This window comes from Vespula pensylvanica, chromosome 1 (genome assembly GCF_014466175.1).
Source record: "Vespula pensylvanica isolate Volc-1 chromosome 1, ASM1446617v1, whole genome shotgun sequence".
Classification (NCBI taxonomy): Eukaryota; Metazoa; Arthropoda; class Insecta; order Hymenoptera; family Vespidae; genus Vespula; species Vespula pensylvanica.
The window spans coordinates 5,069,908-5,092,669 of record NC_057685.1 but is presented as its reverse complement, the minus strand read 5'-3'; the positions used below and the strand labels follow the sequence as shown (position 1 = coordinate 5,092,669).

The 22,762-nt window shown below is 28.5% G+C and overlaps 4 protein-coding genes across 13 annotated transcripts in view; all 4 read left to right on the top strand.

Moving 5' to 3' along the window:
• The window catches only part of LOC122632324 (juvenile hormone esterase-like), a 16,852-nt gene extending 11,930 nt beyond the window's left edge, over positions 1-4,922 (top strand). Inside the window, exons 5-11 of one of the 4 annotated variants that reach the window (XM_043819019.1) lie at positions 28-114; positions 194-393; positions 460-616; positions 680-807; positions 870-1,014; positions 1,638-1,770; positions 1,851-2,282. In XM_043819019.1, coding sequence (XP_043674954.1) covers positions 28-114; positions 194-393; positions 460-616; positions 680-807; positions 870-1,014; positions 1,638-1,770; positions 1,851-2,055 — 1,055 coding nt within the window. In that variant the 3' untranslated portion in view covers positions 2,056-2,282. The other 3 variants (XM_043819011.1, XM_043819044.1, XM_043819027.1) reach the window with 3 other exon arrangements.
• LOC122632274 (prestin-like) lies at positions 2,606-13,989 on the top strand. Of its 5 annotated transcripts, none has more exons than XM_043818934.1 (14): positions 2,606-2,925; positions 9,770-9,884; positions 10,049-10,210; positions 10,651-10,761; positions 10,845-11,029; positions 11,104-11,268; positions 11,362-11,466; positions 11,695-11,828; positions 11,964-12,126; positions 12,261-12,437; positions 12,727-12,999; positions 13,072-13,239; positions 13,335-13,448; positions 13,628-13,989. In XM_043818934.1, the coding sequence occupies exons 2-14, from the start codon at positions 9,788-9,790 to the stop codon at positions 13,883-13,885; spliced, it is 2,112 nt and encodes a 703-aa protein (XP_043674869.1). In that variant the 5' UTR covers positions 2,606-2,925; positions 9,770-9,787; the 3' UTR covers positions 13,886-13,989. The 5 variants fall into 5 exon arrangements, with proteins under 5 accessions (XP_043674869.1, XP_043674879.1, XP_043674844.1 ...); XM_043818944.1 differs by lacking the exon at positions 2,606-2,925 and adding an exon at positions 5,996-6,160; XM_043818909.1 differs by lacking the exon at positions 2,606-2,925 and adding an exon at positions 6,959-7,152.
• Positions 13,990-14,257: 268 nt separating this feature from the next.
• Positions 14,258-15,180, top strand: LOC122632362 (signal peptidase complex subunit 1). Its single transcript, XM_043819075.1, has 3 exons — positions 14,258-14,392; positions 14,668-14,727; positions 14,819-15,180. Exons 1-3 carry the CDS (start codon positions 14,348-14,350, stop codon positions 14,999-15,001), a joined length of 288 nt encoding a protein of 95 aa, XP_043675010.1. The 5' UTR covers positions 14,258-14,347; the 3' UTR covers positions 15,002-15,180.
• A 2,239-nt stretch (positions 15,181-17,419) lies between these two features.
• On the top strand, positions 17,420-21,643 carry LOC122634532 (forkhead box protein B2-like). Of its 3 annotated transcripts, XM_043823766.1 has the most exons (5): positions 17,420-17,686; positions 19,694-19,759; positions 20,251-20,312; positions 20,646-20,935; positions 21,389-21,643. In XM_043823766.1, exons 2-4 carry the CDS (start codon positions 19,739-19,741, stop codon positions 20,890-20,892), a joined length of 330 nt encoding a protein of 109 aa, XP_043679701.1. In that variant the 5' UTR covers positions 17,420-17,686; positions 19,694-19,738; the 3' UTR covers positions 20,893-20,935; positions 21,389-21,643. The 3 variants fall into 3 exon arrangements, with proteins under 3 accessions (XP_043679701.1, XP_043679619.1, XP_043679534.1); XM_043823684.1 differs by lacking the exon at positions 17,420-17,686 and having other exon boundaries at positions 19,571-19,759; XM_043823599.1 differs by lacking the exons at positions 17,420-17,686; positions 19,694-19,759 and adding an exon at positions 20,052-20,113.
• The last annotated feature ends 1,119 nt before the right edge of the window (positions 21,644-22,762 follow it).

The following is a 22,762-nucleotide window of genomic DNA, read 5'->3' as shown; positions in this document are numbered from 1 at the left end:
GGGTTCGCGACAACATAGCAAAATTTGGTGGTGATCCAAACAAGGTGACGATAGTTGGCGAAAGTGCTGGTAGCGTTAGCGTAGGCTATCACATACTTTCAGAGAAATCGAAAGGTATCGAATGAATTTCTTTATATTCAAAATCAAAATTTCTTGAATCCTCATTTTATTTGTAATCTTATACTATTGACAGGTCTGTTCCGAAGTTCAATTGCGATGAGTGGTGTGCCATTATGTGTTTGGGGTTTTACTACACCAAAAAATGCAGCACGAAAAGCTTACGAATTCGCTAAGAAACTTGGATCCACGGCTACTAACGATGACGAGTTACTTGAATTTTATTATCAAGTCGATGTAAAAAATTTGACTAGAACGATTACAGAATCTACGCAAGTAGGAATTCGTTTTTGTAATGATATCATTATTTCGAATAGAAATTTTCATATGCTGTAATTTTAGATTGATATTTCATTGAAGCCAACTCTGGAGAATCCAAATTATGGTCCAGATTGGTTCATAACTGAATGTTCATTAAAGAAATACTATTCTGGAAATTATAATCATGGACCTCATATGTTAGGCTACACCAAAGACGAAGCTATTACGTTCGCAGGATGTTAGTATTCTTACTATTCGTCCTGTTCACATCATCTATATCTTATTATTTTGAATTTTACAGCAATAGATGATATTCGCGAATCTGTGAATGAAACTGTGGCATTCATTTCTAAACTTCTTATTGAAAACATGGAGGAGTTGGATTTAGGTAAAAAAACATCGAATGTCAGCATAGATAAAGTTATAAAGGTAAATCAAGTTAAATGATAAATACTATTTGGGTAAATTAATTTATTTATGATACTTCCTAGGCTGTCTCGGAAATCATGTTTATGGCTCCTATAGATTACACTCAAAAGTTAATGTCAAAATTCAACGATCCGATTTATTACTATCGATATGATTTCGCTTATAACAAATCGCTACACAAAATCATAGATCACGTTAATATAGACGGTAAGTTTTGTTTTACATGTGTATATCCGATATATACAGTGTGTTCTTTTCCACTTAAAATTAATACATTAAAGATGTCATTGCACTGATGTCATTCATCTTAGTTAAAAAATCACGTATATTTTTTAATCGGAATATGAAGCTATTTGATTAGCCGATATGTGAGAGAAAAATACAATTTTCTTTCTGAGAGGAAATAATTTTACACGTGTACGAAAATCAATAAAAACAAGTCATTAACTTTGGAAGATGTTTGCTACGATTTGTAAACAGTAGGGAAATAGACGATTGTTAATAACAACTTTGGACTGCCCTTCAAACTATCCAAGAGTGGTGAGTCATCATAGCTGTTTCGAAAAAACCAAGGCTGACTCTCGCGTATAATCATAACGCGAATGTATAATATCTATGACCTTCCGAAGGTCGATTTATATCCCAAGATCGGACATTGTTAAATATTTATAACTTTGTCGAATCTATATTATCCATATATATATTTTTTGTAGGTATATTTCCATAAGAAATGGATTAGCTTATTCGATAGCGACGAATAGAAAAAAATCTCTAACGCTTATCTATCCAACTTATTTTATTTTATTAATTATAATAATTAATTGTTTTAGGTGCGGCACACGCTGACGAAATTGAAATGATATTTTATTCGGATTTATTCCAAGTAAATCCTAAGGCAAACAATAACATGACGCTGTTACAAAGAAGAATGACTCGTTTGTGGACGAATTTTGTTAAATACGGGTTAGCATTCGAAATGAATTGTCTAGTATAAATCAATGTTGTAAACGAAAAACTTTCGACTAATATTTATCTATTTGCAGAAATCCAACTCCGAATGGTACCAACGATGCTTTACTGAACGTTGTATGGCCAGATTCAAAAAAATCTGGTGAAATGTTGTGGTTGAACAATGATTTGAGCGTACATAATCGGTACAAGACTTTGATTATGAATGTAGTTGAAAGTAACTTGAAATTTTTCGGCGGTATTATTAACGGGTGTAATATAAAGTGGAATAAAATCTAAATAACGTACAACGTTAACTATGAATTATTGTTAACTCTATATATATGTTAAATAATAATTTTGGTAAATCGTTCATTTCATTCATATTGTAATTTTATTGTGATATATTTAATATTGTAACAATCTATCATTAAATCATCCTACAGTCGAACTACTTCTAACGTTGAAGAATAAATTTATCGATTGATGCAAGATCCAGGTAAATAAATAAAAAGAAATATTAAAAATTCTTATGATTAATTCCCATTCGTACGTATCTTTTCCAAAAAAAGAAAAAAAAATAAAGTTATTGAAGACGCATCTGGTATTAATTAATTTTGATTAATTACCGATATATTCAATACATGAATTGCAGAATCGAATGAGGACAATTTGCTTGATAACATACATATGTAGTCTGCATAGTTTGTTATCGAATTAGTTTTGGTATCGAGTGCACTAAGCGTACATCCGTTGATTTACGAAATTTTATTACGATTAAAAAATTTATCAGCAAGGTGATATAAATAAGAAAGAGAAAGAGAGAAAAAGAACGAGAGAGAGAGAGAGAGAGAGGGAGGACAAAAAATGATTTGTGATATTACGTAGTAAGACAGTTCATCATTTTTCGTTCAAAGTGTATGTGACTTCAACGACAAATAGAAACAAAATATGAATTAGAAATGCAAATGTGAAATATTATTATGACAATGTATCTATGTTATCAATTTATAAGCTTGTGAAGTTATAATATTCTAGTACGCAAAATAATGGTCAAGTTAGTGTAAATTAGAATAGATAGTGTTAGTGGATTATGAACTCACATTTTTTTCTTTTTTAATGATGGAGGACTTGTCGCAATAATCCATATACAAATAGAACGTAACGCTGGTACGCATTTATTTTACGATATTAACGCGTAAACGATAATAAATATAATCCATACGAAAATTAATTTATATAATGTAAATGTATATATATATATTTTTTTTCTATTTCTTCTTCTCATCATTATTCTTATTATTATATTATTATATTATATATTATTACTATAGTAATAGTAATAATACAATATAGAAACTCTAAAATTCTAGCTACCAATATTATCTGAAGGAGGTACAATTCCTCTAGACTGTTAAAAAAGCAAAAAACATTGTGAACTAATTATAACAAAATTGAAACATATTCACTTGTTGTTTAAATTGCTAAACGCGAACAAAACAAAACAAACTATTTCTACTTCGCGATATTTTTATCTTTATCTTAACGATACAAACACACGATTACTTCATTGTTATGCATTTTCACAAGAAACTTTTAAAACGTAAAAACTGATGAATATTTTAACAAGGAAATGTTAAAAGTATTTGAAATGTTGGATATAAAAATATACTTATATCAAGTCTTCGTTGTTGCTGCACAAGCCTGCTTCTGCTCCAAGATGATGAAGAACTTTGACGAAAATAACAAATTGTAGATGAGTTTTTTATCCCGATCGACTTTTTATTTTTATTATACAATGCTCGATTAGCTTCTTAATCTCGTGCACCATTGCGATGATGTTCGAAATCAAAACAAAATAAAAATAATATCATTGTTATAAAAAAAATTTATGGAAAATTTATGAGATTAGAAAATTTCGATGTTTACTCATTGAAATGTAAAAGAAAACTAATTCGATAACCGGCAAAGTTTCTTAAACGTTTGTTATTGTTGATAATAAACATAGCCAACGACCGCAAGGTCAAAATATTTAAGTATTAGAATTTTAAATTAGATTCTTGTACGTTTCTTGTATTGCGTATTACGAGCCTTGTAATGTTTAAATAAATATATTACTATTTAGATATAAGTTTATTATATTTCGTCTACATTAAAGATCGTTTAAACAATTATAAAATTATCAATATTATAAATTATTAAAGCTTAGACGTCCGGAAAGTGCGATCTGCGATGTGTACTCGTCGGAATAGAAAAGAAAACTAGTTCAATATCAGTCAAAGTCACTGAAGAGTCTGTTTTTGTTGTTACTAGATAAAAGTAATGACTCAGAGGTTAAAATTTAACTACATTGAAATATTCATTAAAATTATTTCATATTCAATGCGTATTACGAGCCGTGTTTTAATTTAATTAAAAGTACTATTCTTTAAATATTAATTTATTGTACTCCGTGTTCATTATATAGTACATCACTTAAATAATCATGCAATTTATTTTTAAGACCCATTAATATGAACAACTGAACACGCATTTATTTATTATTATCAAAGAATATCAGTCGAAAGCTTAATGAAATACTTGAATAAATTACCATGACAAAACGCATTTCCTTACAAAAACTGTTTGAAAATAGCGTCAAGAATTGTCGAAAAATGTTTATGAACATGATCTCATTTTAAAGATAAAGGTTTAAGTGAGGAGATGGCTTATTCGAATTTTTTAAAAAACTTTATTTTTATTTATAGATTATTATCGAAGAAACATAATTTTTGATACGACTTTTTTCGAAGAAAATAAAACTTTTTCAAAGATTCGTAAAAGCCATGTCCTTGCTTGAATATAATTTTTTCTTTTGAATATGACCTTTATCTTTAAAATGATACCATGTTCATCAAAATCTTTCAAAAATTATGAGAGTACTCATTAATAAGCTTAAACTATTATAAAACCAGTAGTAATGAATAGTCTTAATTTTTATATCAATGTAAATCGAGATAAAACATGTTTATCAAAGACAAACAAACACCTTTACAAAATGAGCATTTCAAGTCTCTTCTTAAGTAGAGCAAATTGAAATAATTAAGTTTGTTACATAATCCGTTAAATATGATATCGGAAAAAATCGTAAGTGTATATATAACATAATAAATTATATATATATTAATGTCGATTTCATTTACAAGTAATTATTACACCTCTTTATTAAAAATTACTAAAAATCACTAAAATCATTCTAGACGATTCGGCGTTAATTAAAAATTCTAAACAAATATATCTGGCATATCTTGATATTTTCATAACAAGCCAATCTTATCTTTTCTTTGACGTATATTCATTTACAATTCGTTCCATATTATTCCAATGATGTAACTTGAATGAGGAAACAAATACAATCATTTCCATGATACGATAAACGCCTGAAAGATATTACATTCTGTTAAAAACTTTGCCGTAACGAAGAGTTCAAAAGAGAAGAAAAATGGGATAGATGAGATGAAAGGAAAATAACAGGAGTTCGTGCGGGAGTTATCCCACTTTAATTGTCTTTGAAAAATTCTTGAATCGAAGTTAATCAAATAAAAAAAAAAAAAAGATATCCAAGTGTTCATTACGTTTATATGCTGAAACAAATAATTTATATAATACGATGTTATGATGTAGTATCGGATATTAAATTTCGCGAACAAGTCAGTCATAACAAAAATTTTAAAGAAGAGAGACAAGAGAGAGAGAGAGAGAGAGAGAGAGAGAGAGAGAGAGAGAAACAAAATTAAGCAAGATTTAAATTAATCATTTTAACTTGCAATAAATCATGACCTAATTAAAATCTTATTGACGTAGGTGGTTGTAAAAAAAAAAAGATAAAAAATATTAAGAAAAAAGAAGACCAGCCATAAAAACAGGACCCTAGATAGTAACCTTTCAACAAATGTTACTGTACGTAGTTAACGAGTGAATGTTCGGCATATATGACGAAGCAAGACCTTCACCATTCTATGTTATGCGAGACAAACATAGTGAGCTCAGTATAGTAATCGAGTAACGCGCGATCGGTCAACAACACTTTCCTTCTACTAAACATTACACGAGACCTTTCACGTTGCAAATATTATTCCGGAATTATTCATTTATATATACATATACATACATACATACATACATACATACATACATACATACATACACATACACACACATATATATATATACACGTTTTTTACAAAAAACATTCCAGCAATCTTTGGATTCACATTCAGCTTGTTTAATCGAGCGTACAAATCGTAAATCTTTTTTAAGGATACTTCGATCTTCTCATCCTCTTCCTTATCCTCTTTATCCCTCTCCGTCGACGACGACGACGACAACGACGATATTTCTTCGAAGAAGATAACACAAACGAAAGGTTTGTTCTTCCCATTAGTTTCCTCATCCGAGATATTTCATTCGCTTTTTCATTTTTTTCTTTTTTCTTTTCTTTTTCTTCTTTTCTTTTTTCTTTTTTCTTTTATGTCTATTACAAAGACATAACTCTTTGATATCGGAAAAATGTAGGAGAATAATGTATTACATAGGTATATGCATATAGTAAATAAATCTATGTACGTGTCTGTGTACATATGTATGAGCGATAAGATCAGACATTTTATTTTACGAGAGGAATATAAGAAAAAATATTCCATTGATGATTTATACGTATTCGCGATCATTTTTTTCTCGAGTATAAATTCAGTTAAGAAAAAAATTTCGTTTCAAGCGTTTATAGAAACGAGGAGAATGGAAAGGAAAATTTTTATATCATTTGTTTTGTTTATTAATTAATGCATTCTTAAATGTGGACGTTTCTATGAACATTGAATGATATTAAATATACGACGTAATAATGTTTGAAAATATTTAGTTTCTCGATTAAATCACATTTAAAAAGAATTAGATACGATTCGTATTTATATTTATTTATATATTATAATAAAATAAGTGATACAATATATCGTTTCTAAACATTTCGGAATAAAAGAAAAAGAAAAAAAAGGAGAGAGAGAAATCGGGCGATTCTGTAATTCGTTTTTGTTTTTATTATTTTAACGAGAATAATTATTTAACGAGAAAGTATTAAATAACTAAGACAAATAATAAGTGAAAGATGAGGATGCCAATAAATTATTCAAGAAGAGAGATTAGTTTGTTGAATTTGTCGTTGGAAATCATTTCGCTCGGAGCATTCCGCGAGTTGAAAAGCTTAACGAGATCTCATGGCGCGTGTCGCAATGATAATTGCTCGCTCGATCTCCCAAGATCGAGGGAGAGATCGGAGACGGGTTCTCATTGTTGTCTGGACCACAGCGTCTCTCGTATCTACGATTTCCAACTCACATCTTTTCGCAACTAAATGATAAGGTATTTTATTACTTAATTTTATTTTATTTTTTTTTCTTCTTATTCCATACATTTTTATATCGCATAATATTTATATATTAAATATTATATTTATTGAATAAATATAGTAAATAAATTTCATAATAATGAGACTGCGTATATCATTGCATATAAAAAATATATTATTATTAAACAATATACGCTATTGTGTGCGTGTATTTTTCTTTAATAGTTTTTTAATATATTGTCTTTTTTTCTTCGTTACTCATTAGTCAATAAAAAAGGGACATATTTATTTTTTATAATAATTTCTTATTTGGTTACAATATAAAAAAAAAAAAAGAAAAGAAAGGAAAAAGAAAATTGCGTTTCAGTTATTTATTGGATTATCAATTCGTTCGTCATTCGCAATCAATTCGTTGCAAAACAACGAGAGAAAAAAAAACGTTGATGAAGACGTTTCGAGTTTAAAGCTAGTCTCTTGGCGTATTCTCATTATCTTTATCATGCATATATCATGAAACTGACGAGACAGGACGTGATGTGATAATATTTGGATATCTTGTCGACATTACTGCTTTCATTCGTAGACTTTTATTACTTCTAGTTTCTCAATGTCAGTTTTCGGTTGTCGTTCAAACCGTGTTAATGTCTCAGAGCATTATAGAGGAAAACAGTGAGTAAAGTATGTAAAATGAAGATTAATGGTTCTTTCTTTTTCTTTTTTGTTTTTTCCTTTATAAATTAATTATTGGACAAACATTCATTTGTAAAATAACGGAATTGGAAGTTCGTGTCTCTTGTTTATTTCGTTTTTTTATACTTAATTATAACACAATTTATAGAATTCAACGAAAAGCAAATTATTTCTCCATAAAGTATTTTGATGGCATACATAAAAAATTGTTTAATATTTGCATTAATACAGATCAGTTTTGTTAAACAATTATGAAAAATATTGTACAAAGTTTTTGATATAATAGCACGAAGGAAGAAAACAATGAAAAAAGAAATTAATAAAATAAATAACATCAAATCAAATGTATATATAAATATAAATAATTTGTTTAATTTTGTTAAATAATTATCAAATATATTAGATACAATTTTCTATGATGACAATATAAAAAAAAAAGAAAGATAAAGAGAAATAAAATTATTATAAAACGCATCGATAAAAAATTAAGTTTCCATCTACTCAATATTTTTTTTATATATAAAAACGAATAATGTAATTATACATACATATACATATATATATATATATATGTATATATATTAATTTATATTAATGACATACATATTAATGACGTATAAATATGTATATGTATATGTATAATTAAACACACATTCTTGAAAAAGCAAGTGAGCAAACATATACATGTGTGTGTGTATTTATTTATTTATGTCATCTGCGTTTTAGATTCAAACTACGCATATGTTCAGAAAGACGTTTCGATGAGCATCATTGCATAAGCATATATATCACGGAAAGTAATAGGCCTCCTTTCGAACTAAATCATTCGTATCGGTTAAACATTAGCGTTCTTCGATAATATATGTCCCATTTATTTGCCATTCTAATCGCACATTTACAGTCACAAAGCAATGGTAACTAATGTCTTAAATTTGTAACGAAGGAAAGTCTCGGAGATAATAAAAAAAAAAATAAATAAAATCATTGGAATTCTCCTACGTCGTCTTTGTTATGATCAATCATGTGTAATAATCAGCCTTATCGTATTTACCCTGATATTTTTGGTAGAATTCGATACAATTTTATACTGAAAGATGATAAAAGAGAACAGTAGAATCACTTCATTGAATTTTAGTTTTAGAAATTCAAGAAAAAACAAACGAAAATAAAAAGATTTACTTGAAAACTTTTTTTCTTCAAAAAAATTTACTTAAAATTAATTTCTTTTTTCGTTGCTGGAAATTATAATTCATTTGAAATTAATTTTTCTTATTGATGAAAATTAAGTTTTATATATGTGTGTGTATATATATATATATATATATATAAATTTTGTCGAATTTATTATTTATTTGAAATTAATTTCTTTGCTTTTTTCTTTTTTTGTTCAATTTATTCCTTTTTTTATTTTGCATTTAATTAGACGTCCTTGAAAAAACAAGTGAACTTTTCGACTTTAGCACGAACCGAATTATTAACAAAACAAAAATATTTGGCATGTACGAGATTCTTCACGAAAAAAACAAGTCTTTTCTTCCGAAACAATACCTCGTTACGAATTATCAGCGTAAAAAGAAAACAGACAAATATATTTCTGCCATGTGCTTTCTATGCTCGAAGAATTATTAGCCTGCATTATTCTGACAATAAAAATGTTTTATAGTTTTTCATTTTTTTATTGTTTTTCTTTTCATTTCTCAAAAGTAATGTTTTCTTTTAAGAGAATACTGCACAATAAATGAAAAAAAAAAATTGGATTTTTATCACGTCGAATATGAAATTCTTTTATTTATTTGTTTATTTATTTATTTATTTGTTTGTTTGTTTGTTTGTTTGTTTATTCGAAAAAACCATCATTTTTTATCAAGGATGCCGTACCAATTTTGATCATTTTTTATTTCCAATAATTTTACTTCGGTCTCTTTTTCTTTTTTTCAACAGACTATTCAAAGAAAAAATATGGCAACGATAACATCGGAAATGACGGTAATACGACCGATATATCATCAAGACGAACTACATCGAACGTGCAAGTATGCGAAACCAAAGAGAAATCGTAAGTCGAGTCAGTGACCTTAAATCACTTTTATCTTGGTTTAGTTTTTAATAGTTGGACTTGTTGGATTTCATCTCCGCGAAAGCGAAACGAGTCCTTGAAATAATACTTTTTTTCCTTTTCTTTTTCTTTTGATTTATTATTACGAGTTTATCTTGTGATAGTTACCGAAGAGGTATCCAAGAGATGGAGGAAAGCTGACCCATGGAAAATATTTAAAAAATCTGTACCCTTGATTTCATGGCTACCAGAGTATAATTGGAGGAATAATATTCTTGGTGATCTCGTAGCAGGTATTACGGTTGCCGTGATGCACATACCTCAAGGTATAATTTTTTTATAATTTGTAATTTTATACAATTAAAAATTATCTATATATATATATATATACATATATATATATATATATATATTGAATTATCTTTTTGTAATTAAGATGAAAATTAATAGAATTCTTTTATCATATATTAAAATATAAATTAAAAACTTTATAGACTTAATTAAAGTTTTTATTTTCTTATTTTTATCACAAATTATAATTTACCTTTGAAAAATATTATTAATTTCTTATGCAAACAGTTTCTATCTCGTTGACTTTTTAATATAAGTTTCGAATTTACACTTGAAAAATATCTGAAATTTCTATCTTGTTACTTTCAATATGAATTTGAATGTATATTTTTAATGTAATTCTTTTTCTAATTAAATTAATTATAATCTTTTTCCAAATAGATAACTCATTATTATTATTATTATTATTTGACAGGAATGGCATATGCAATTTTGGGCAATGTACCATCCATAATTGGTATTTACATGGCGTTTTTTCCAGTTTTAGTATATTTTTTATTCGGTACATCCAGACACAACTCGATGGGTAAGTTTCTTTCGAATGAATTTATTTGATCTTAAAAAGACAGTTTTATTCTTCAATTACATATTGTATCCTCTAAATTGTAGGTACATTCGCGGTCGTATGCATGATGACAGGCAAAGTAGTAATGACCTATAGCTCACCGGAAAATTTTTCGAATAGCACACAGATCTATGGAGAGAACATAACAACGGCATCGGGTATGACGAATGATCATTACACATCAATACAAGTGGCTACCGTTGTGACATTCGTCGTTGGTCTAACGCAGGTGACGATGTTAAATGTTCTCCTAATCAATGATCGAATCGATATTTAACGTGTAACTCAAGGTATCTGGTCTAGTTAGGAATGTACATATTACGATTGGGTATTATATCTTCGTTCTTGGCCGATAGCCTAATAAGTGGTTTCACCACAGCTGCTGGATTGCATGTCTTCACGTCACAAGTGAAGGATCTTCTTGGTTTAACATTAATACCGCGAAGAGGTATATTTAAATTAATTCTCGTGAGTACGAGTACATCCTCCTGTAATATTTCTATTATATACTTCAATTGAAATAATTACATATGTAAACATTTGTTTTCCATCATCTTTTAGACCTACTTCGACATCTTCAATAATCTCGATAAAGTCAATCTGGCTGCTTTGAGTTTATCAGCGATAACGATCGTTATTTTGATATTTAATAATGAGTTTTTAAAAGTAAGTAATATATATATATATATATACATATCCAACGAAAAATGTCCATCAAGGTTATTATAAAATATAATAATATTTTCGAAAAACACCGAAACAAGTCAAGTATGTTTTCGAAAAAAAATCATTAGGTTTCACAATAACCCTGAGGAATACTTTTTGTTGGGACATTCGTACATATTATATACGACATTAAATATGACATAAAATAATAATTATTATATTTCCTAGCCAAGATTCGCAAAAATAAGTCCATTTCCAATACCTATAGAAATGTTAGCAGTAATAAGCGGTACTTTGATATCAATGTATATGAACTTGACAGAGGTATACAATATCAAGATAGTCGGTGATATACCAGTCGGGTAAATTTATACTAATAATTTTGACACGTAACATTAATCAACAATAAAATATGTTGTACTTAGAAAAATTTTATAATTATGATTACGCTTACGTTTATGTTTGCTCATGCTCATGCGCATGCTCATATCTTTTAGATTGCCAGAACCATCAATGCCTCCACTTTCTCTGATACCAAACGTTCTACTCGACAGCTTCGTAATCACTTTAGTTTCCTATACTATATCTATGTCAATGGCTTTGATCTTTGCGCAAAAGGCTGGTTACGAAGTAGATGCCAATCAAGAATTGGTTGCCCAGGTAAGTACAATTATCTATTACATTTCAACATACCGCGAAGTTTTTCTTCCTTTTTTTTTATAGTACAAACAATAAAAATTCACAATGAAGGATATAATACTGAACAAATTTTTTTTTTTTTTTTATTTTTCTAGGGTCTTGGCAATCTTTTCGGATCGTTTTTCTCTTGCATGCCATTCACCGCCTCATTATCGAGATCATTGATCCAAGAAAGCGTTGGCGGACATACTCAATTAGCAAGCTTGATATCTTGTGGGATTTTAGTCAGTGTATTACTATGGATTGGACCGTTCTTCGAACCCCTCCCACGAGTAATATTCACGAATTTTTATTAATTTCATTAATTCAGGATTGTTCAAGATTTAGTGTTTTTTCTTTCTTTTTTTTTTTTTCTTTTCTTTTTTAGAGAATGAGACCTTACATTTCTTGCTATTTAAAACCATACGATCGAAAAATTGGAATTTATATGACATTAATTTACTCAAAAAAAAAAACAAGTCTTTATAGAGAAATAATTCTTGACGATACTATTCGAAACACCGTGTATTATCTCATGTGTTATATGAACGATCATTAAATACTCGTTTAATTATATTTTAGTGTATCCTAGCCAGCATAATAGTCGTGGCTCTTCAAGGTATGCTGATGAAAATTAAAGAGTTCCTAAAGTTTTGGAATTTGGATAAAATAGATGCCATTATATGGGCTATCACATTTCTTACTGTTATTTTGTTGGACGTCGAATATGGTCTACTCGTAGGTTTGCTTGTATGCCTCGCAAAATTAATAGTTATTGCTACTAAACCCTATGCATGTTTACTTGCATTGGCACCCGGTACCGAACTCTATTTGGACACCAAAAGATACAAAGGAGTATGACAAATTTATATAAAATTTCTTTCATTATCAATTCAATCGTGACAATATATAAATTTTTTCCTTCAGACCATCGAGATAGCAGGTATTAAGATATTTCATTATTCGGGAAGTCTGAACTTTGCATCTAGGCAACATTTTTGTGAGAAAGTTTACAAACTCACTGAAGTGACACCAAGAAAAGTATTAATGATGAAAGATTCTAAAAAGATCGTCGAAGATGAGAGAACAGAAGAGGTATATAAATATTTTATATAAATTTATAAAATAAATTTGTAAAAATCTTCGAAAGGTATATTGTATTCAATTTTATTTCTTTTGTTCTTTTTTAGATAAAATACTCAAATTCTGACTTCAACGAACCATCTTCGTGTTCCTCCCAACAACTTTATATTGGTAGAAATTCTTCGAATCGTTATTATGGCAGTACACCGGCTAAGGAAACTGTAATTATTTTTTTCTTTCTTCTTCTTTCGTTTCCCTTTTTTTTTTCTTTTGTTAGTATATTCGCTACGCTCTCTTTAATAAATTTATTACTAGCTGTATTTAATAATTGCTTTTAATAATATTTATTTGTTACAAATAATCGAAAGATTAATTAATTAATTAATATACATTTTTATAGATACGAACTTTAATATTGGATTTTTCGGCAGTGACATATATCGATCCTGCCGGTGTAAAAACGTTAAAAAATTTAATTAACGAATATAATGATATTGACGTATCCGTTTTTATTACTGGATCTTGCGGTCCCGTTTATGAAACAATGAATAAGTGTAATTTATTAGAATCCAACGATCATACTTTTGGATTATTTCCTACAATCGCCGATGCTGTACATTTCGCACAACAAAACAATATTATGACGATATCAACGTAGACTACCGATGCTTTAGGATAAAAATAATTATGTAAATATATAAATTTATAGAGAAAAATTAGTGATGAAAAATATAAGAGAACATTTTTTATAATTTTAAATTATAAAAAGCACATTTATAATATACAAATATTATATGATTAAACACATAACAGTATTATTTTATAAGAATTTATAAATGTTCTTCTTATGAGTGTTAAACAAGAAAAAAAAAATTATTGTTTGATTATTTATCCATTCTTTTCGTATAGATAATAGGCAATAAATAAATCGAAAACGCCTGAAAACACGCTATTTTATAATACATCTACTCGCGTGTGTTTGAAGTACTAATGACTAAGCGGAGTAGTTATAGAATTTCCTTGCAGATGGCACTGTTCGAGCAGTATACCTTTATCACTTCACAGTTTGCTGTGAGGGGTTATATTTTGCCACGTCTATAATATTTATTTATTTAACATAATGAGTTCTTGGGTACAATATCTTAAGTCTATACCTACGTATATGGTAAGTCATAAATATAATTTGATTTACATCTAAAAATAATAGCTCGGTGATAAGGAATTATAAATCTTTTCAATACATGAAAAATTTAGAGGTTATGCGTCTCCATATGTCAGAAACAAGATACAGTTCTTAAATTTTGTGTTTTAAGGATTACTGATAAATAAAGTAATTATTAGATTTTAATATAAAGAAATATTTACGAAATATCATACTTATGTAATGATATGTAAAATATCATACATATATAAATTTTAATTAAATATGTATCGTTACAGGACTATGATGGCCAGGCTAGAGCAGAGAAATTATCAAGAGTCATCATAACTCTCTTTGGGGTTAGTATCCTAGTAAATAATATTCTATTATTAATTATTTTGACAATTCATTAATAAAACGTTTAAAATTGCGATAATATTTTGTGCGCAGGTCGTCGGTCTTATATGGGGATACGTCATTCAACAATTCTCTCAAACTATTTATATTCTAGGGGCAGGTTTTGTAATGGCTGCATTAATCACAGTACCACCATGGCCTATGTATCGTCGTAAACCATTAGATTGGCAAAAACCACAAACTGAAATAGCCACAAAGTTAAAAAAGAAAAAATAATTGTGTATTTAATTTATATTGACAAAATGATCTAAGTTTTCGTTCGACCAAGTGCGAAGGCAGGAGAGACTGACATTCCTACGTATAATATAACATTTTATAACTAAATGTAGGAAGAAAAAAAAACCTGCAGCATTTAATAACCTATGTACTTCAAAGTAAATTCTTTTGACATTTATTCAAAACAGTGTAACAATCACTTTTAAAGAGAAACACAATATGATTGAAAAATTATATCAAATAAAAAATGATATCTAGATAAGAGTAAAAAAAAAGTATCGAGAGTTTACGATCATTGTCTACTGTCACAAAGTAAAAGTAGTTTTACGTACTTTTATATGGTGAAAAGGAAGTAGAGCAACAATGTAGATTTTTACCATGTATCAACCGTCAATTTCCCCACGTTGTTTCCGAACGATTATCTATCATTTATGGCAATAGCACATATATACTATATTGCCGCACATTGGACGAGTTCCAACGTTAAACTTTCATTCACCATATCCCTCATTTCCTTTCGTCGCACGATGATGTATATATTACTCTCAAAATCGAACATCGACTAAATAACTTTCACGAGTCCTAACAAATAGAAAATCGTATTTATGATAATTCATTGAAAATTTCTTAACATAACTTTCGAAAGATAACCTCATAAAATATTGCCGATAAAAATCCGTTGATATTAAATAGAAATTTTGAACAAATTAAAAATCTAATTAAATTTGAATACCTTAATCTTTTACTTCTCATTTTCGACAAATTTCACTTTTATTCCAAAACATTTCTAAACTTTATTGAAATTACAATATGATACTTCGCAACGTGAGAGCGTGAAATAAAACAAAATTCGAATTTCTAACCAAAATTCGTCGTTCAGATTTCAATAGAAAATTAATTCGTTTGATATGATAGAAAACGACGAGAGCGTTAAAAAAAAAAAAAATGTAAAAGAAAGAGATCTAAATTATTATCATTACTCGTACGATATAATTCTCTAGGATATAACCAAAATAATGTATAGTATGACGTAACGCAAAACGTCCCGTACATTACCCTCAGCTTTCAAAAGGACATTCGCAACGTTCGAAAGCCGGAAGATAATCGTTTTATTTAATAGGTTATTTATCCAGATCCAGTTCTATTTCCGAACTTGAAAATTCCTCGTCATAGAATAGAATAAAAGGCAGTCGTTGGTTCGGTCGCCGAATAGCATGCTCTCCTTTAATATCCTTTTTCTAATTTACGATGATCATACCTTTATCCCGTAGGCACATAAAGGAGATACATAAAGATATATATGTACGTTTGGTTACGAAACGCTTTCTCCCTGTATGAAGGATATTTTAAGTATGCGAGCTGCACCACTTCCTGCTGTAACTCTGTCGGCTTCGTTGGTGCAAGAGAGTAAAAAAAAAAGGAAAAAAGATTAAACGAATATAACTCACTTTACGAGGATTCGTATACAAAGATGACCGAACAAGAAATTCCCGACGAATTGACGATAACTAACCTTTAAACTTGCACTTGAACGACATTGTTTATTTTCGATTAGCAACAAACGTAAACGTAAATTCGTCGAATAGTAAATCAAATATTTTTCCGTGTCAATATAGCTTCGTCATTTTTTTTTCTTCTTTTTTTTTTTTAACAATATTCGATTAAAAAAAATAGTTGTATGATTTACGCAATTTACTTTCGCTAAATACGATATGATAGTTTATCGATCGAGCGACAATCCAAGATTGTAGAATAAAAATACGATACTTCTAATTAACCTTTCTTATTTTCGTCGTATTAACATGCGATACTTAGATATTAGAAATGATTTGGATTATTTAACCGACTTACGTTGTATACATAACTAAGTAAGTACATTCGACTGACATTTCACAAGCGAGCAACAGCGCGTTATAAACATTGAAAGTTACGAGGAAGATAGTGGACGATTTCTTTCTATTGCGTACATACAAACAACATTGTAATGATATTATCGACGCATCATACTGATTCCGAAATAGTGAAATCGATATAAAGTTTTGGAGATGTACAAATCGATTTAATAAATACATACATATATATATATATATATGTATGTATATAAATATACAAATATATATATAATAAAAGAATAAAAAATTCCATAGATAATATTATATGTATCATCGAATCGAGTGATATTAATCTTTAACGAGACTTTTCAGGTTAATGTCTGTTTTCGAATTGAAAATCTACAAATTTATCTTGTAAAACTATGAATTCAATCATAAGCTTGAAATTTCTCGAAAAAAGTAATTAATCGATTTGAAAAAATAACTTGTAAACTTTTGATCCGTCGTGTTTCGATCCAGTATGTATCTGGATATAATCCGTGTGTGTTTTGTGCGTGCTATATATATATATATACACATATGTGTGTGAGATTGGTTCATGTTTTATTAATCGATCCATTTTCTTCTTCGTTTCTTATATATTGCGTCTTGTATAAGCACAAAATCAATATTTATAATTCGCCAACACGTAATGAAAGTTCATTGAAATTCACGAGTTATTTATTATGTGTTTATTATAGACAAAATTCTTAACGAAAGGATGAAATGCCGTGATATAAGGATCGTTAAATGCGTTTAATATAAAACGAAGCTGTAAAACTTTCCATGCAAATGTGGAAGAAAGAGAAGTTAGGTAATCAAAAACTTCAGGATCATTTTGTAACGAATTAATCAAGTATCTTCCAAAAAAACGTAATTAAATGTGATTCGAGAATTTATAAACGAACGACAACGATGGTGTTCCGAGAAAATGTTCACGTAACATTGTGCTCTCACTCTTTTACAACCATCAATTTTCTACCGGACATAAGAGATACTACTGATATACATCCACACATATGCATATATATTGGTTTGAATTTTCATTATTTTATATTTAAATGAATAATAAACAATAAGTAGTTGTTTATTCGATATTTTATATTTAAATAAACGATAAATGATAATATAATATTTTTTTTATCAAAAAGAAAATAGAAAATATATAATAATAATAGTATACAAAAATAGTATTTTTTATTGAAAGAAAATAGTTTTATAAAAATATTATAAAAAAAAATAATATTCTTTATTACATTAAAAAAAAAACTACTGTTTATTTAGATATAAAATATATATAATTCCGACACACATTGCTCATTATGCGATTCAATATTTCTTTGGAAAAATAAAACTGGAAAATAAACTAATGAAGGTTCTTACTCGAAATAAAAAAATATCTTAGAACATATCGTGGATATCGATGTAATGCGATCATAATTAACGTAAGCTGTAACAAATTAAGAAAGCTACGTATTTGTCTACGGAAAATGCGGAAGCTTATAATTATATAATAATTATAAAACTATAGTAATGGTTTTACCGCGATAATCGATAAGACTCGAATTTATCGTGTTCCGCACGTGTTCACACGGTGTAACGAAAATATTTATGCAAGTAAAGATTGATTAACGAAGAATCGGATGGGCAAAATTACGAACAACAAAATTGAAGGCTTTAGACTTATTAATAAAGGAACATACACGTTCGTCTTCATCGTTTCGCATTTTGTGACGCCACATTAAATATGCAAATAGAAACGGTAATTCAATGTTAACCGTATCCTATCGTTAAAAACCATAGCGTTCCATGATACGGTATAATTACGTTTGAAATACTATAGTCAAGTTGGCAAATAAAGTGAACATTTACTTCGTGGCGGACTATTGTCTTAGGATTTTAATAGGGATGGAAAGTAATTTAAACGAAAAAATAAAAAAAAAAAAAGCAAACATATACCAAACAACCAAAAATTTCTTTTAAACACGTAATTGGATTAATATTAGATTTGATATATACATTTCTTTTTCCTTTTTTTTCCCACGCAATTCAGACGCACAAACACTTGGCCAAAAAAATATTTTCACGCGCACTTCTCTAATCACGAACTTTACACATTTGACATTTGTATTTTTTCTTTTCTTTTTTTTTTTTAATCACAAAATCGTCCATCCCAATTTTTTTTTCTTTTTTTAATTTATTTAATCAACTACAGACCACAAATTAATAAAATGGAAGAAAAATTGGACTCGAACTTTCGACGACGAAGGCATACTACGTTGCACTGTTACGCAGCTTCTTTCGAATATTCCGAGAGTTGCGTGCGCGCGATCGTCCGCGTGTACGCACGCACGCACACACAGACACTTGCAAGCATACGACGATGTTTCGTTTTGGGAGCTTGTGTTACTATTATACATATATACGTAAAACATTACATACGTAACGGTCTGCGATCGTTTCCTTGCTTTTACGTAACTATAATGTCTCGCGACTATGACTCTCTCCCCCACCCTGATCATTTTCACCGGGTGGTTTTGACCAAGGCACTCACGTGTCCTTTATAAGCACACATCCCCAGCGGTCAAAAGCAGAATCGTATCGACGTTCATAAAATCAAGTCAAGCAGACCATCTCAATCGATTGCGACGTATTATCGTTAAAAAAAAAAGAGAGAGAGAGATATATATATATATATATATAAAAGAAAACAAAAGTAATTTTTTTTTCTTTGTGAATTTTCTTCCAAGTGGTTTCTATATATTTTTTCTTTTTTAATTTTCTTATCTGTTCTTTTTGTTAATTTTTATTCTCGTCGAAGATCACCGAAGGAAGATTTTGTTTCCATCAAAGGAAGACCATCGAGATGAATTCATACATCATTGTCGTGAGTACAATTTTATTGGTGTCGTGCAATTTCACTTGTTAAGATTTCATTTAATTTAACTTTCATTTTTATTTTTATTTTTCATATTTTTCTGAGAAATACATGGACCATGAAATTTTATGTAATTTTAGTTTTTTAATTTTGTTATGTTATTTTGAAAAGGATTGTGAAAAAATTTAATTATTTTAAAGATAATAATTATCGCTTCATCATTTCTACATAGGATTATATATATATATATATATATACATATATAATACATAAAAAATAAATAGAACATGTGAGACAATCTCACCAGTAAAAACGAAGTATTTTCACGTCGTCGTAATGCAGTTGAAATACATACATATGTATGTAAGTACATCAGTCGAGAAATGCAGTGAAACGTTCGTAAAAAATGCCGTTCTGCATTTCGATAACCGATGCGACGGGTGTACGAGTTCGATTTATTTCCTTATGGTGATAATCACAAATTCACAATCGTATTTCAGGTGTCCGTGTTCGGAATGTTGACTGTGGCTTTAGCATCGCCCGTACCTGGTCATCATGGCCAGTAAGTAAAAAAAAAAGAAAAGTATCCTATCATTATCGATAAATTATACATCACTTAATATCTTTTGATTTTATATCGTGATCATTAAAAAAGAAAAAAAAATGAAAGAAAGAAACGCTATGAATTATTTTATTTGTAACATTAATTTTATTTACTATAATTTTTTTTTATTACACTTACTAATTTTGTATCGTTTGATTTGATTTGATTTGATTTGATTTTATTAATTTTCTATTATTCATTCTCTTACTGATTTGTAATGATATTAATTTTGAATCATTTATTATTTTAATAATTTCTAATCATCCTTTTAATAATTAATTTTCGTTTTAGCTCTCATCATGTAATTCATGTACCGTATCACGTTCATACGGTTCATCATCATCACGTGAAAAAGATTCACGTACCAGTTCATCATGTTAAAAAGGTACCAGTACCCGTACCGATTCCGATACACCATGTGGAAAAGGTTCATGTACCAGTACCTGTAGTCGAAAAAGTTCATGTACCTGTACCAGTAGTTGAAAAAGTTCATGTACCTGTTCATGTACCAGTTCACGAAGAAAAGTCATGGTGGTAGACAGAATCTCTAATGTTGTTATTCGTTTGTTTTTGATCGTTAGGTATGTACTTACACAGATTTATATATATCTACATGACTTTGAATTATATATCTTTAGTTTCTCCTTGACCGTCATAGGAGTCGGATCGTTACGATATTTGTGGATTGATTGTTATTAATATTTTAAGACAACGATTTCTTGACATAAATATCATCATTATTATTGTTATTTTAATATTATCAGAACATTCATAGATTTAATAATTATAAAAATTTATTTATTATTACCTATTAAGATAATTTTAATGACTATCAAAAGAATATTCCATTAATTAAAATCTATTATTATTAAATATTTTCTATAATATAATCACGATTATTTTCTTCTTTAATATTATTTTCATTAAAAAAATATTCATTGTTTTCTAGTAAATATATATATATATATATTTATATCTAATTTTTTCTTATTTTATTTTATAATATTATTTTTATATATATTTTTGATTTACAGATTATATAATTTAGAATTATAGGAGATGCGTTCTTTGATCTCCGAATAATAATATAAGGAAAGAAACGAGTCAACGTTTCTCGTAAAATACTCATCGCCAAAATACTTATCGAAAGAAAGATCAGTACAAAATAGATATCGATTTATCAATAGGATATATAAAACCTTGGATTACTACCAGGGGATGGAATATGTGTGTGTTCAACATGAAGATTAATTAATATATGTACATATGCTTTTGCGTTGTGTTATCCAGTTTTTATTTTTATATACACGTACATATATATATATGTGTGTGTATATACATATATGTTCGATAAATATTATTAACTAATATATCATCTGACGTCTTTTTATCCTCGCCTAATCATCCGATTAAAAGAATTAAACAGTAATTGGAGAAATTAGAATTTAGTGGAGAGAAAGAAGAAAATTAAAATTAAGTGATATTGATTTAACAATTCAACAATTTATTAACGTGTAACAATTAGACATAACAATAGTGCAAGTTAAAGGTTAACAGTAATAACGTTTGGAGAAGGATCGTTTGAAACTAACTTTCTCTCTCTCTCTCTCTGTTTGTCACCAGCCATCTTCTTCGTGTTCATGATGATGATCATCGTCGTGTGATTCTACCGGTATATAAATTTTCTTTACGCGCGTATGGTGATGCTTATGGATATAATGTGGCACGTGTATTATAAAGTGGGTACTGAAAAGCATTGAAAATTGAAAAGATTTATGAACGTATGAGATTTATTTATATTTTCTAAGGATATTTGAGTCATTTACTGCTCGTGTCCATCACCACCTGGACGAGGCATCGCAGTTACCAATGAAAACATGAACATCATTAGAAGTAAGATCTGAAAAAGAACGAAAAATAAAACAAAAAGAAAGAAAAAGAGAAAAAACGAAATCCCATGAGGAATAAATTAAATGAATTATTTATTTATTGCCTTGTAGAAAATTAGAATAAAAAAGAGATAGATATTAGTTCATAAAATCTTTGCGATCTCAAAAGATAAAAAATTTCATTGATAACAATTTCAACGATCTATAAATCGAAATTTTAAATCCTAAATATTATCTGTTCCTTATATTCTCTGTTTTGTTTTCTTTTCATTTTTCACTTATCATCAATTATTTACTTATTGGTACGAAGTACGTTAAAATAAGATCAAAAGATCGAGAATTTCGATGATCGATATGTCGAAACATCAAATTCTTTTTTTTTCCGTTCTTTTTGTTTAATTTTGTAATCGGAAATAAATGCGTAGTTTGTAGGATCGTGAATAATCGAATGATAGAAAAAGATGAACAGAAAATAAATAAAAGAGAATATAGTAGAGAGAAAGAGAAAGAGAAAATAAA

Bases quoted from the DNA above. Each gene is read 5' to 3' on its own strand.
- LOC122632274 (XM_043818934.1), top strand. From the start codon at position 9,788: ATGGCAACGATAACATCGGAAATGACGGTAATACGACCGATATATCAT. The intron at 10,762-10,844 runs GTAAGTTTCTTT...TCTAAATTGTAG, and splicing joins ATCCAGACACAACTCGATGG to GTACATTCGCGGTCGTATGC. The intron at 11,269-11,361 runs GTGAGTACGAGT...ATCATCTTTTAG, and splicing joins GTATATTTAAATTAATTCTC to ACCTACTTCGACATCTTCAA.
- LOC122632362 (XM_043819075.1), top strand. From the start codon at position 14,348: ATGAGTTCTTGGGTACAATATCTTAAGTCTATACCTACGTATATG. The intron at 14,393-14,667 runs GTAAGTCATAAA...GTATCGTTACAG, and splicing joins AGTCTATACCTACGTATATG to GACTATGATGGCCAGGCTAG. The intron at 14,728-14,818 runs GTTAGTATCCTA...TTTTGTGCGCAG, and splicing joins TCATCATAACTCTCTTTGGG to GTCGTCGGTCTTATATGGGG.
- LOC122634532 (XM_043823599.1), top strand. From the start codon at position 20,087: ATGCAGTTGAAATACATACATATGTAT. The intron at 20,114-20,250 runs GTAAGTACATCA...ATCGTATTTCAG, and splicing joins TGAAATACATACATATGTAT to GTGTCCGTGTTCGGAATGTT. The intron at 20,313-20,645 runs GTAAGTAAAAAA...TTTTCGTTTTAG, and splicing joins GTACCTGGTCATCATGGCCA to CTCTCATCATGTAATTCATG.